Raw genomic sequence first — 15,000 nt, 5'->3', positions numbered from 1 at the left:
GATGCTTCTGTAGCGACACTTAGCTATTCCTTCGAAAAATAAGATGGTTTGACGGCGTCAGATTGGAAAATCAGGTTATTAAAGTTTAATGAAAGTCTACAAAGTTATTTTGAGCAACATACACCAGTAAATCCAGTACATTAAGTCGTAATAAGAATGTAAAGAGGGTCAAATTCGACTTCACGTTGACTTTATGGCATTATTGATGTAATATTGCTGGTTCACGTCAAATTATGGGGGGGCTTACTTATGTGTCGTGATTAAACTGTGCCGTAGTGGAAGGTGACTGTGGGCTGCGCAGTTTGACAAGGTTCCCGTCAAGCGCGGTTCCGAGGTTGATGAATGGTGTTTGGGGATGCTGGGTAATTTTTCCTTGACGGGGTGTGGCCCTGGGCGACGTCGCTGTTGATTGCTTGTGCTCTACACAGAGCGGAGAGTCGACCATACAGGGTTGTAGTAGAGTGGTTAAGACTCTTGGCTGGTTATGCAAATGTTGCAGACTCCCTGTCAGGTGGGGGTGACCACCTGGACAATTACTAACCGGACAATTAGTAAGAACCTTTTGTTGTGCCCTTTTGCTGCGCACTTAACCCCCAGGTTGCTCCCGAGGGACTCTAACTGCAATTAGTGTACTGTAAGTATCTTCAGATGCATCTGTTAATGGATAGCAGCGGGCTGTTAATGCTTTATTTGTTTGCGAGCGAAAGAGAGCAGGTGAGTTGAGGGAAGATGTATGGTATTTCTGATCGCAGTAACTTTTCTTTTAATTCTTGGGCGTTTCTGCATTATTTAAATAAGCAACAACTTCTAGTTCAAATTGGTTTGTTTTAATTAGTTTCAAATTTAGATTTAAGTTGGTCTAAAGCTATTTGTATTTTTAAAGTGTCATGTAAACCCTTGAGTTCGACTGAAATGACTCCAGTCTAAACCTTTTCTTAAACCTAAATAAGTAAATTTTGCTGAAATTGGTGTGTGTGTGTTAGTCAGGCTACAACTGTAATATGCTATTGCTCCAAAAGACAAAGGTGAGATGGGTTGTGCATTCTAATATTATAACTATAAATATTGTTAGTCATTTTGGCATGTAAATTTCATTCACCTCAAAGGAAAGAATAGAAAGCTGTTCTGGTTATCTTGATTCAGACTCGACCCTCTTTTGTTCTACATCTTGATTCAGACTCGACCCTCTTCTGTTCTACATCTTGATTCAGACTCGACCCTCTTCTGTTCACATCTTGATTCAGACTCGACCCTCTTCTGTTCACATCTTGATTCAGACTCGACCCTCTTTTGTTCTCCATCTTGATTCAGACTCGACCCTCTTCTGTTCACATCTTGATTTGATTCAAATTCAACTCTTTTGTTCCATCATCTTGATTCAGACTCGACCCTCTTTTGTTCTCCATCTTGATTCAGACTCGACCCTCTTCTGTTTACATCTTGATTCAGATTCAACTCTCTTTTGTTCTACATCTTGATTCAGACTTAGCCCTCTTTTTTTCCCATCCTTCCCTCAAAAATAAAGAATAGAAAGCTGTTCCGGTTGTCTTGATTCAGATTCGACCTTCTGGTTCACGTCTTAATTCAGACTTGACCCTTCTTTTTTGTCTCTTTATTCAGACTCAACCCTCTTCTGTTCACAGTTAGACTCAGAATCGACCCTCTTCTGTTTTCCATCTTGATTCAGACCTGACCTTAGTTTAGGGATCAATTGTTATTAGTAACTATTTATTTTACTAGCATATCAGCTATTTATTAGTGCACATAAAGCACATATTCTGCATGATGATATTTTAACTGTGCATTACTTAACAGCTAACTTACTGTTAATAAGTAATTAGGCAAAGTTGGGGCAAAGTTATAGACAAGTCATAGTTAATGGCAAGAATTTGACCTTAAAATAAACTGACGAAATAACAAAATGCAATTTTTTATTTATCTCTGTACATATACAGTACGTCAAAATTGTCTGATCTTCGCCAGAACAAGCTATGAAGTGGACCAGACTTCGCTGATAACAAAAGTCTGGCTTGTGTCAGACTTGTACAGTCTGTTAACCAACAGTACCACACATCAAACCTACCGGTTCTGGTTTGATATCTGTCCAAATCATTTAGTCATCAGTCTTCACATCTGTCCTCTCGTGTTTCCCAGCAGCTGTTATTTCCTGTTTTCCAGTTTTCGCATGCCATACACCTGCCAAACACGGCTAGTGGAGCCTGACGTGCAATAACTCACACAACTGCCGCCCATCATTCTCCCGGCAATCAGTCTAACCGGACACTCATCGTTCCTCATCTGTTGCGTACACTAGAAAGCAGTCCTCAGGTGTGCACAGTGTGCTGTTTGCCTTCTGTCAGTCATATTTATAATACCACGTTTACCCTCGCCGCAAGTGAACCTCTTGTAACACCCCATTGTTTTTGCAACCCGTCAGAAGCATGCGGCCTATTTTTGGGTGGTGACACGCCATTTGGGAAACGTGGAGATAAATCACATTGAACGGAGACCGTAATCCACAGACGGATCCTTCTGAAATAATTATCCGCTCGCGCTGACATGGGTTTCTGTTGTTCATGTGTGCCCTGTGGCTGTTTCGGAGTAGACTCGTGGTGTCTACGTCTCAGTCTTATCGCGTAATCGCAGCGCCCCAGTCAAGGTCTGCAGGCCCACAGGCTAAACCTGATTTGGAGAAATAAGACCTGTTAGATGGAGCAACGTTGCACTACCGACAAATTAGCCTGTCTCCGTGTCGTGGTCTTTGCCTTTAAACATTTAAAGGCTAACTGTCCTCACAGTTAAAATAATAGAAATGTACAAGTTCCTATGTTTAAGGCACGTGTGTTTGACTTCAAAAAAGTAATTCAAGCTGTCTTCGTCTGTCCGTAAATGCATCTCTCATTCTATCTGTCTGTCTCTTGTTCTGTCTGTCTGTCAAATTCAAATTCAAAATTGGTTTATAGACACGCCCTGTAAAAATAAATGCAATATTGCAAAAGCCTTGAAGAAACAATAATACCTTCCTGGCGTACTATCTGCTGTTCTGTCATTCTATCTACTTTATCCTATCGTTCTGTTGATCGTTTTGTTGAAATTTCAAATTAAAATTTGGCGTGACTGTAAAAAAACAAACAATATTAGAGGAAAGCATTATAACATATCTATCTATTGCTTGCTGTTTCTGTAGTTTATCTTTCTATTCTATCTGAATGACATTCTATCATTCTATCGTTCATTCTATTGTTCTGTCCTTCTATCGTTCATTCCATCTTTTATTCCCATCATTCGAATGATTGCTCTGTCTTTCTTTTATTCTGTCCATTCGCTTATCAACCTTTCCAATCTTATCTATCTGTCTCTTTGGCCTAGCGGTCTGTCTGCCTATCATTTATCGTTCTGTCTTATGTTTCATTTGCCATTCTATCATTTGTTCTCTTATTCTGTCTATCATTATTTCTATTATTATGTGCATCACTTTGTCTTTATTGCAAATCTAATACACTTAATTAAAGTGTGTTTTGCCTTATATTATGCTTGTGCGTCATATGCGTGTTTTGTATTAGAGTCATTAGACGGAAGCCAGTAATTCTGCTGTGGACAATTTGTTGGGTCAACACAACTTCCTTTTTAATATTATATTGACGGACTTTAATAACCAGGTGTCCTAATTTTTGTCGGCGATAACGCTGAAACAAACATCTCTGGGTATTAGTCAAGCCCCATTGGACGGTAATAATCTGATGAAAAGTGATGTTGAACAGTTATTGTATATCTTGCAGTTTGCAATCGAGGGCGTATGACAAGACTAGACATGATTGCTCTGAAGTCTTTATAGTACAGTAGCCATCTAGAATAGTCTACGGCACTAATTGCGCAGAGGCTGATTAGCAATTGTAAGTGGTTCGTGGACGTGCTGTTGATAGGAGAAACGCTGATGGGGTGCTTTTCCTGTTAACCTGGTGGTGTGCTGTACATGGCATAATTAAATTGCCCCACGTCTCCTAACCCCACTGTAATATTAGCAGAGTTTATACAGTCATTCATCAAAAAATTCCTCATCAGAGATGCTGTACAGGACTAGCGGAACCTGCTAAGTTAGCACGCAGCTGTTTGCGGCGAGAACGAAACGCAGAGAATAGTCAACGAAACGGAGCCGAAATGTTCTTGATCAGCATTTAGCCGTTAACTTACTAGTGAAAAGGTAAATAAGTGATCGGTTCTGTTGCTTTGTTGTTGTTGTGCATTAATGCTTGACTTTGCATGGTTTCTAACGGCAACAACGGCGATAATAAGAAGAATAATAACGACGATAAAACTTTTCATAACAATAATTAGACAATATTTTGCCGCGTGCGTTATTGTGCTGATGTCTGGCTCGCACGGATGGCTTCAGGTTTTGATATTCTTCATTCTATGCGGTCATTTCATATCAGTGAAAAGAAATTTATCTTTTCTTGTACGTTTAAACAGATTTTTCGTACTTTTAATAAAGCTATTTTTTTCTAAAAGCGTGCTTTCGAGTCGAATTGTTACGTTCAATCAGCCACTTAGGCCATTACCAAGCGAATGAAACCAGTGTCAACAAAACAAATCTTCGTAGTTACAAATGCGTAATGTTTTGGTACGCTAAACAAAACGTTGAATACTAACGTTTGAAATTATTTTAAAAATGAATACTTTAAACATGAAATCAAAATCGCCAGTAGGTGGCAGCGAGTCGCTGTTAACAAGTGAGTCATTGCGAATGAACCGAATCATGTAAACGGTTGATTCGTTCAGGAACGAAACGCCGCCATTTCGAAGAGACCCAAAACTTTTTTTGGTTGGCGAAATAAAGTAAAAACGAGCAAGCAAGTTATAGCCGTTTACCGCAATATTGTTACAGGCGCTTTTTAGCGAACAACAGGTCTATTTAGTTTATTAACGATGTAGACGTGTCCAAAAACGTTTAGGGAGAAAGAGAATTTTTTTTTTTTTTAATTTTGTGATCTTAACATATGTATTAACACAATAGGCCATGCAGAACATATTTGTATATATATCTGTGTGTGTGTGTGTGTATAACTATACTGTTTATATATAGTGCGTATCTATAGTGTTTTTATATAGTGTCATTTTATTTATTTGTTGTGTGTGCCTGTACACTAAAACCTCAGACTTTCCCACCGACTTTACCTCAGGAGAACTTGTGCTGACCTCTGACCAGCGAGACTCTGATCCTTCCTTTGTGGAGTGATTTATGTGTCTTCCTTAATATCGATCGTGTTCTGGTATGATCAAAGGTGCACCTAAAAGCCAGCACTGAGAGAGACCATTATTGTGGATTTGGCTTCGCTCATACATTATTTATCTCCTCGGGCCTGTTCTATATGCCATTATGGACATTATGAAAGAAGGGAGCCACCGCCTTACCGTTTACTTAGTGTAAGCACAGGATGCTCGCAGGAGAGATCGGATACAGTCAGAGCGGAGGGTCATAAAAATGCCATAAAGAGGATATTGAGATGCTCTCCCGCCATAGAATGTGCAACATTCCCTATTGGAAATGCACCCCTTGATTTAGGGAACGGGAGATGGAGTTGTTTTTCATGGCGTCCGTGAGATATAGTGGAGGGTTTGGGTGGGGAAGTGTTCGGTGAGTTAGAGCGGGACGCTTAGGCTTTGGCTTTCTGTTTGTTAGCAGCGTGATAGTGATGGATGCAGCCGGTATGATATCTAACGCTTTCTCTTTTTCCGTCCCTCTTTCACCAGAGCAAAGCCCGCGTCGAAGCCGCGCCGCTGGATTTGGCTTCCTTGAGGAGCGTCCGAGAGTTTGCGGAGATCTTCAAAGCCAGGAAGCTGTAAGTGATGCACCGTACAACAGATTTGTAATATAAGGTTTCGTTGCACACCTGGATGAGCGCTGGCTAGGTCATCATAAAAGAAAGCTTTCTGCTCGCTCTGTCCTGAGACCGACCCCACCCCTCCCTCCGCCACCCGGGCCCCGGCTCCATTAACGAACTATCGCATCAGAGAAGGGGCCAAGAGGTCCTCCCCTCTTTCATCGTGACCCCTCATCCCTTCTCTGTGGTCAATAAATAAGTAGCCGAACCTTTCGCTGTAATTCCATCAATCGCAAAGCCGCAGATTGGGAAGTCCTTCACAGTCTCCGAGTTTAATCAATGAGCGCTCCCGGCTTTCGGGAAGGTGCAGCGCACGTCATGCTGGGATAAAAGTGGACCTGACTTTTGAAAACAGTTTAAATGCGCGATGGAGGTGGAGAGATCGAGATGAACGGATAGATAGATGTTCATTTCACGCCGTCATGCGTGTTAAATAAATGAATACGTAAATAAATAAATGCCATTTATCAACATATATGTAGATAGATAATGGTGTTTATTTCACAACCATGCATAACAAATAAATAAATGTTTCTTTATACATTTAATACACCATGCGTAATAAACAAATAACGGTTCCTTTATTTATTAGTTTTTTTCACACTGTCATGCATGTTAAATAAATAAATAGATGTCATTTATTATACATACACGTTAAACAAAAACTTATAAACGAATTAATGCTATTTAGCGATTTTACTTAGCGAGATGTATGTATATTTTAAAGTGAATATAATTATGCATTTTTAGTGAACAAGTTAATAGTCGATAATAAAACGCACTTACATTTTTAAAGTTTATCCTAACGCTAAAATGTAGCAAGCGATCTGTTTTTGCGATACGAGCATCGGAGGAAAATATGTGTCCGTCCCGTGCTGTATCTATATATTTTTTTCATTTTGCTCCGCATGTCCGTTCTCCTTGGCCTGTAAATGAATTAATTCTGGACTAATTCAATTTCTCGTGAGAAGAGCGTCGATCATACGGCGTGTTTCCCACGATTTGTCGTCATCGCATTACGAAACGTTATTTAATATTAAGAGTTTAACAGTTTCAGCGCGTCTGCTTTATCTTTTTTTTTTTTAGTCTGTAAACATTCATTAGTTTTTGGTTGGCGAGCTGCAGTGATCAGTAATTAGGCTAATGAGGCATAATTATGATTTAATATAGACGTGTCTGGAATGTTTCCTCCGCGCCGTGAGAAGCCTGTCCCTCTGATCTGGTGTCTTACGCTCCGGCTATCGGGACGGAAAAAAGCAGCCAGTTGGGATCTATGCATTCGAATATCATTTTAAACCGCTTATTTGATTGTGAATGAAACCGTTTAGTTTTTTTGTGTTTAGAATCGGGGCTTTCCTCGTTCGCCGCTCTTCCTCCCTCGCTTTTAACGCAGCGCGGCTTCGACCTTCACGGCTCCATCGGCTCTCGATCCATATTTAGCGAGTTGCAGTATTAGAGGTGACGTCCCGGGCCGTGTGGGGTGCGCGGAGATGCCGCCCGGTGTCCCCGGGCCCTCGGGGTGGGGAGCTGCAGGACTCATCTGGCCCCTGGCCGGCCCCGGGGCAACGGCAGCAGCTTGGTCAGCAGCCAGAGCCCTGGAGGTGACCCCCGCCCTTGTCCCAGAGCCAAAACCTCCACCCACCTCCAGACTCTTAAACACTTATTTTCCCACACGCTCGGATGCCGTAACAAGCGCCGACCGTGGCTCCCGGTTGCAGGGGGCTCCGAGCAGCGTTTCCCAAAGTGACCCTGAGAAAGATGTGCGTTTTGCAAATCTTTCCCAAAGCCTAGTTAGCTGCCTCGCCTGCAGTGGCTTTCGAAGGCGCTATCTTTGGGAAAACGGAGCCTTAAAAGCGACAGATGCGGAGTGCACGGGAGCCTTGAATTCTTTGATCCTGCTGGAGCTCGCTGTATGTTGTGAAGCTAACAATGCAATACTCATACAGACATTAAAAAAAAAAATGACTGCAGTACTGTCTTAAAATTTGGGTTTGAATACTTTTGCATCAGTTAAAAAAAAATGTCACAGGGCAATTTTGCTTTTTTGTTTTGTTTTGCATTTACTTGTTTTGTTTAGTTTTATTGTGCTTTGCTTGTTTAGTTTTGCTTTGCTTTTTTTATCGTTGTTGATTTATTCTTGTTTTGATTTTTTTTTTTTTTTTTGCATTCTGCTTTTTATACTCTTTTGATTTGCTTTTTGTGTTTTGTTTTCGTTCTTTGGTTATGTTTTGCTCTTTTGTTTTTTGTTTTGATTTTTGTTCTGTTTTGCTTTTTGTGTTTTGTTTTGTTCTTTGTTTTTGTAGCGTTTAATTTTGCTATGTTTTTGTTTAGATTTTTGTGTTTTGTTTTCATTTTTGTTTTGCGCTGTTTTTGTTCTATTTAGCTTTTGTTTTGCTTTTTGTGTTTTGTTTTCATTCCTTTGTTTTGTTTGTTTTTGTAGTGTTTTATTTTGCTTTTTGTGTTTGTTTGTGTGACTTTTTGTTTGAAAAGCCCTATAGAGTGCGTAAATTAGAATTGCTTAATGGTGTATCCAGATCAACGCTGGATCTGTGTTTATTAATTTTTGGAAACAATCAGTATTTGTGTGTGTGTGCTTGTTTACACTACATTGTGACCAAATGTCCCTTCAAATATAGTAAATAGTGTTTATCTGAAAGCGTAGGAATGCAAACAGGTTTTTTTGTTAGGTTTAGGGTTAGGGGATAGAAAATATAGGTCAGCATAAAAAGAATAGAAGTCTATGGAAAGTCCCCACAATTCACAAGTTCACAAATTTCGGTTTCGCTGTCTGTCATGGCTTGTTAGTTAAAGCGACAGTTCAGGGTTGTGCAAATCTTACCCATGTCTCTGCCACGTCTGGGCCGGACAGCTCTTAATGGAAGCTGTTAGCCTTTAATAAAAAGGAGAGATTAACCTATTAGTTTGGGACCTAAAGCATTTTTTTTGGCCCATTGACCTATTAGTTAGTGTGAGGATCGGTTCAAACGCTGGGCTAGATGGTGAGAGGACTTTCTTCTTCATTCTTTGAACCAAATTTGGAAAAAAATTATATATGGACTATATATTTTTCCCTTTCTGTCCCTACGATATTTGCTAGTGTAGGGTTTGGGATGCTACCTGGTACCTTTGGTTTTTCAGAGGTAATTTTTCTGCCTCTGGAAAGTTTTTTTTTTTTAATAGTTTTTATGATTTGCTTGGAATTGTTTATTATTATTATTATTATTATTATTAAGCATTACTTGTGTGTTTACTTTTTGTTTTGTTTAAATTGTTTTGATTTGAGTTCTGTTTTGTTAAATTTATGCTTTATTTATTTATTAATTTGTTATAAAAAATATGGGTGCTGTCTTTAGTTGTTTGTTTGTAGTGTTTTTTGCTCAGATTTGCTTGGCTTTTTTTCAGCTGCTGGAAATCATGTTTTTTTTTTGTTTTTTTTTGTCTGAATACGAAATATAGCTGATAATATACAACGCGGTGCACTGTGGTGTTTTTTTTTTTTTTTTTTTTTTTTTTTTTTTTTTTTAGAATTTTCATTTCTATGCATCCCTACTTTCTTTTTTTTTTTTTTTTTTTTTTTTTTGTTCAGTCTCATTTAGCTTCTCAGCTCAGTCACGACATTTAACCTCGCTGATTTGGCTAAAACAAGTCTAAAGTCTCCGTCTTCATTCGAACCGCTACAGATAGGTGTTTTCGAAGCGGGCGTTTGACCTTAAGAGTGACCTCCTCTCCAATCCAGTGCTCCTTCACACACACACGCACCTCGCGATCATACTCGAGCGGGTGAATGAATGAATGAATCTCCTCTCTCTCCCTTGCCAAGGTTGTATTTCTTCATTAGCTATTCCCAGGCTGTGTGTGTGTGAGCGTGAGTCCCAGAGGAGGTGGAGTAGATTAATTCTCATCAGAATGGAGAGGTGCTCAGGTGTGAATGGCAGCAGGCAGCTGGTGAGTCCACGCCACGCCTCCCTGTTTCTGTTTCCGTCGAGATGTCTGCAGGCGCGCGCACACACACACACACACACACACATTAACAATTACTGCCATCGGAGCTTAATTCAATCACAGCTGCTTTTGCCACTTTTCTGTAGCCTGTCTTTTCTTTTGTAGCCGTTTGTAAACCCCCATCTTACCTTGCCCGCTCCCTCATTTATTTTCTTTCTCCTCTCACTCCCGTTCTCTTTGTTCTTCGCCCCTCAGTATGTTCAGGTAGGCACAGGAAACATATTTCCATGTACTTATCATTCCTTTGTTCTCATCAGGTTTTTGTAGTGTTTAATTAACTCAGTCACACGACATACGCTGTGAAGTGAAGTTGATCGCCTATGATGTTTAATTTCGCAGAGCGTTCGCCGCGTATTGATTGCTTGTGGACAAATTCCTGACTCAAGGTATTCAAACCAAGAGCAATGCAATAAAGTGACACAGATATGCTAGAAAAAATATGCCAGCGAATATTCTCACCAAAACTAGTTATGCGCCGTTTTTTTATTTCAGTCCCGGAGAAAAGTTTGCATACTTATTTCAGTGAAGCTCACTACGGTAAAACATACGCTTACTTAAGCATTAAGCTAACAATGGGTATTTATTTGAAAAAAAAATAAAATGCACACTTAATGTTTTGTAATACAGTAAATAGTTAATGACTGTTAATGTTCATGTAAACCTGGTCTGTGGGTAAATTTACATGGACATCAGTAATCTAATTATTTAATATTATGATTAAACGGATAGTTCATCCAAAAATATTTTTTTTTGATGAATTTTGAGAGCTCTCTCATAGACGGCAAGCATCTTAACACGATCAGGGCTCAGAAATATAGCAAGGAGATTGTTAAAATAATCCATGTGATATCAGGGTTGAACCGTAATTTTACGAAGCTACTAAAATAGTTTTTGTGCGCAAATGAAACAAAAATAACGAGTTTATTCAACAGTTTGTCTCCTCCACGCCACCCTATGGCGCCGTTTTTTTTTATTACATATGTAAACAACGTATGTACATAGATGCATTGTTTGTGTTCAGATCGCTGCATAAACAACGTAAACGGTGTATCGGTGTAATATGCTGTTCATGCCAAAATGGTGCTAGGGTGACACAGAGGAGATACATTTTTGAATAAAGTAATCATTCGCGCACAAATTATTCTCGTAACTTCTTATAAAATTGTATTTGTTAAAATTTCTATGGGCGATTTGAATGGACATATGTTTTTAATGGATTTTTTGGCGTCAAGGTGGTGCAACTTTCTTGATGTCATAGTCAAGTAAAAAGAGAATTATGGGAAACTTTCCGGAATAAACTATTAATAGCAAGGTATTTGTGAAGTTTATGTATTAGGTACGCTTAGTGAAGAAGAAATATGGTCATGTAGAATATGTGCTTTATAAGTACTAATAAACTGCCAGTCAGTTAATAATATGCATACTAATTAGTAAATAGTTAAAAGTGAGATGCTAAAGTGTAATGCATGTGCGTGTCATTATTTAGTCGTTTGGGATGCCCTTGTTACATCGCTTGCTTCGATAAGTGCATTTCAAACGACTAAATAATGACACGCAGATGCTACGCTCACTCCAAAGTAATAAGGATGATCACTATGGTTTAGAAAATGACCATGAACTGTACAATACACGATACGCGTATGGTTACACCTCTACTAAACTGTTGATATTTTTGGTGTCAGGGTGGTGCAACTGTCCTGATGTCACAATCGAGACAAAATTAGAATAATAGGAAATTGAGATATCAGACATTTTTATGATATGGCGAGGTCAGTTCAACTCAGTGCTGTTTTTTTTTTTCTTTTAATACAAATATACATATGCATGCTAATAAGTAACTAGTTTACAGTGAGAGTTGCACCCGATACCGAAGTATGGATGACCGATCCATATGGAACAAAGCTTTTATCTAACTGATTAGAAACCATTTGTAGTGAGGGAACAAAATAACCTTCGTAGCAAAGCGGTCCGTAGGTGTGCATCGTTTAATTTTTAACATCTCGTTGCCTATAAAGTCTTTCCTCGGCTTTAGTAACGACCGCGTACTTGTAGTTGCCGTCTGTTTTTGTGAGTCTGTCTATTTTAAAGCATCTCTCTGTTAGCCCCACATTTTCTCGGCGGCCCATAAACGCGGCCCCTTAATGATGGCCGGTCGGAGTGAAGGGAGACAAAAGCAATCATTCTTTTATGGGCAGAGATTATTCTGAGGTCAAAGGTCGTGCCCTGGGGGTTCTTTAAAGTAAGTATGGAGCGTTATTCTTCCCCGTCCGGTCGTTACCGCCCCCGCTCGCCCCGACACGTAAATTGCACATTTGCGGAAGACCCCCCTGATCGCATTAATAAGTTTAAAGGGAGTTTTTACATTATGTGGGCTAAGCTATTAAAACCATTTGTTAGCTTTTTGCTTATGAAGACACGGCCGGCGGGGGGCGGCCCCGAGCGAACGCTGCGAGTTGTTAAATCATACGACACAACAGCAGGATTAGCATGCAAACAACAACGCTTCTCCCCACCGAGAGCTGTTTCCTTATCAACCAGAGAAATTAAATTTTAGGTGAGAGAGATGTTGTTTAAGAAATCATCTCCGTTTCTTTCAAATGGAGACCGTTGTAGTGTATGATATCTTGAAACGTTGCATCATCAGGGGCCACTTTTAGCTGCAACGGTTGCTAGGTTTTTTTTCTTTGGGTGGTTATTATGTGGTTTATTGGTAATTGACCCTTGGCTTTTACTCATCCAACAACAAAGAGTCGCTAACATACGTATTTATTGACACATTTCAATTTATATGGTGACTTAAATGGACGTATGTTTTTAATTGATATTTTTGGCGTCAGGGTGGTGCAACTTTCCTGGTGTTATAATCAAGAAAAAAAAGAGAACTATGGAGAATTATGAGATATCAGACCATTTTATGATATTGCGACGCCAGTTCAGTTTATTTTTTTATTTTATTTTTTTTAACTACTTACAAATATGCACGTTATTGATTTTGAATATTTTTTTAATAGTATTAGTATTATTTTTATTTCTTACATTTACCAATTAGTAAATGAATTTGTTAATATACAATGACATTTATATAATTAATAATTTTTTTACATTTGAAAGAATTGTAACTTTTGAAAATAATCTTGTATAAATTTACATATTTTTATAATTATAAATTTTTCATAGAAAATTTATAAACATTTTAGAAAAAAAAAACTGTAACCAACATAAGTACAGTTAATATAATCTTTTTTTATGTTTTTTGCTTTGATTATGGTTATGTTTTGGTTTTATAGGTTTTGGTTTGATTTCTTTTGGTGTGTTTGTTTTTTTTTTGTTTGCTATTGTTTTGTTTCTCTTTTGTGTTGTTGGTTAGACTTTTATTTTTTTTTTTTTATGGATTGTTTTGTTTTGCTTTAGTTTTGTTTTGTTTGGGTTGTCTTGTTTGTCATCTATCCGGTCTATCTATCTATGTATCTATCTGCAAAAGCGTCCACTTATAGTCTGAAAAGCACAGTAATCTGGTTTGTTGAAGCAAACGTTGGCGGTGATGTTAAAGAGCGACTGGAGTGTGGGGTGTTCCTGGTTTTCGAGATGATGTCAGAGTCTCGTGGAGCCCATGGGATGCGTTATCTTCCGCTCACCAGCGATCACAGACATGTTCCTCTTCCATTACACGGTTTCAAACACAAGCGTGAAAGTCATAAAGTTTAATGGTGTTCTCTCGCAGGTACAATCACTCCCTCTTTTTGACTCCACGCTTCATTAAGTCCCAGAGAGATCTGTGTGTGTGTGTGTGCGCGCGCGCCAGGCTCTGAGCCCATGACTGTGAGGTTGTCAGTCAGCGGTGGAGAGCAGATCTGTTTCCTCTGCAGATGTTTCCAGAGAGTCGTGTTCTCCAGCGGGAGCTGAACTGCTCTCCTGGGTCCCGCGGCATCTTGCTGCCCTTTGGGCGTCTGAGCGGAGCACCCGGGTGTGCTTTATTGAGAGATGATGTTTGCCTGATCTGATCAGGCATTTGAGTGATTTTCTTTGCATTTGCTCCATTTGCGGTTTAACCTGTTATTGGATCGGCCCACAAGTACACACAGCTTTAATTTAGATGATTTACACTAGACTGTTATACTATTTCAACAGTCTTGCCATAGAAAGATGTTAAACACAATAAAAAAAAAAATAAATTAAATTATTATATGTATATATATGTATATATATATATATATATATATATATATATATATATATATATATATATATATATATATATATATATGTATATGTGTATATATATATGTATATGTGTATATATATATGTATATGTATATATATATGTATATGTGTATATATACATGTATATGTGTATATATATATGTATATGTATATATATATATATGTATATGTATATATATATATATATATATATATATATATATATATGTATATATATATATATATATGTATATATATATATATATGTATATGTATATATATATATGTATATATATATATATATATATATGTATATATATATGTATATGTATATATATATATGTATATGTATATATATATATGTATATATATATATATATGTATATGTATATATGTATATGTATATGTGTATATATATATGTATATGTGTATATATATATGTATATGTGTATATATATATGTATATGTATATGTATATGTATATATGTATATGTATATGTATATATATATGTATATGTATATATATATATATATATATATATATATATATGTATATGTATATATGTATATGTATATGTATATATATATATGTATATGTATATATATATATGTATATGTATATATATGTATATATGTATATGTATATATATATGTATATGTATATATATATATATATATATATATATATATATATATATATATATATATATATATATATATATATATATATATATATATATATATATGTATATATGTATGTATGTGTATATACAGACGTGGACAAAATTGTTGGTACCCTTTGGTCAATGAAAGAAAGTCACAATGGTCACAGAAATAACTGTTATCTGACAAAAGTAATAATAAATAAAAATTCTATAAATGTTAACCAATGAAAGTCAGACATTGTTTTTCAACC

General features: G+C 37.5%; 1 protein-coding gene across 2 annotated transcripts in view; it reads left to right on the top strand.

The window, feature by feature from the left end:
- Positions 1 to 15,000, top strand: part of wwox (WW domain containing oxidoreductase) — a 175,578-nt gene that overhangs the window by 38,299 nt on the left and 122,279 nt on the right. For both annotated transcript variants that reach the window (XM_043227631.1, XM_043227630.1), the window contains exon 6: positions 5,752 to 5,840. In XM_043227631.1, coding sequence (XP_043083566.1) covers positions 5,752 to 5,840 — 89 coding nt within the window. The remainder of the gene's footprint in view (positions 1 to 5,751; positions 5,841 to 15,000) is intronic.

The sequence above is a fragment of the Puntigrus tetrazona genome, chromosome 25 (assembly GCF_018831695.1).
Source record: "Puntigrus tetrazona isolate hp1 chromosome 25, ASM1883169v1, whole genome shotgun sequence".
NCBI classification, from domain to species: domain Eukaryota; kingdom Metazoa; phylum Chordata; class Actinopteri; order Cypriniformes; family Cyprinidae; genus Puntigrus; species Puntigrus tetrazona.
Note: the sequence above shows the minus strand (reverse complement) of the source record. Positions and strands in the feature narration are given on the sequence as shown.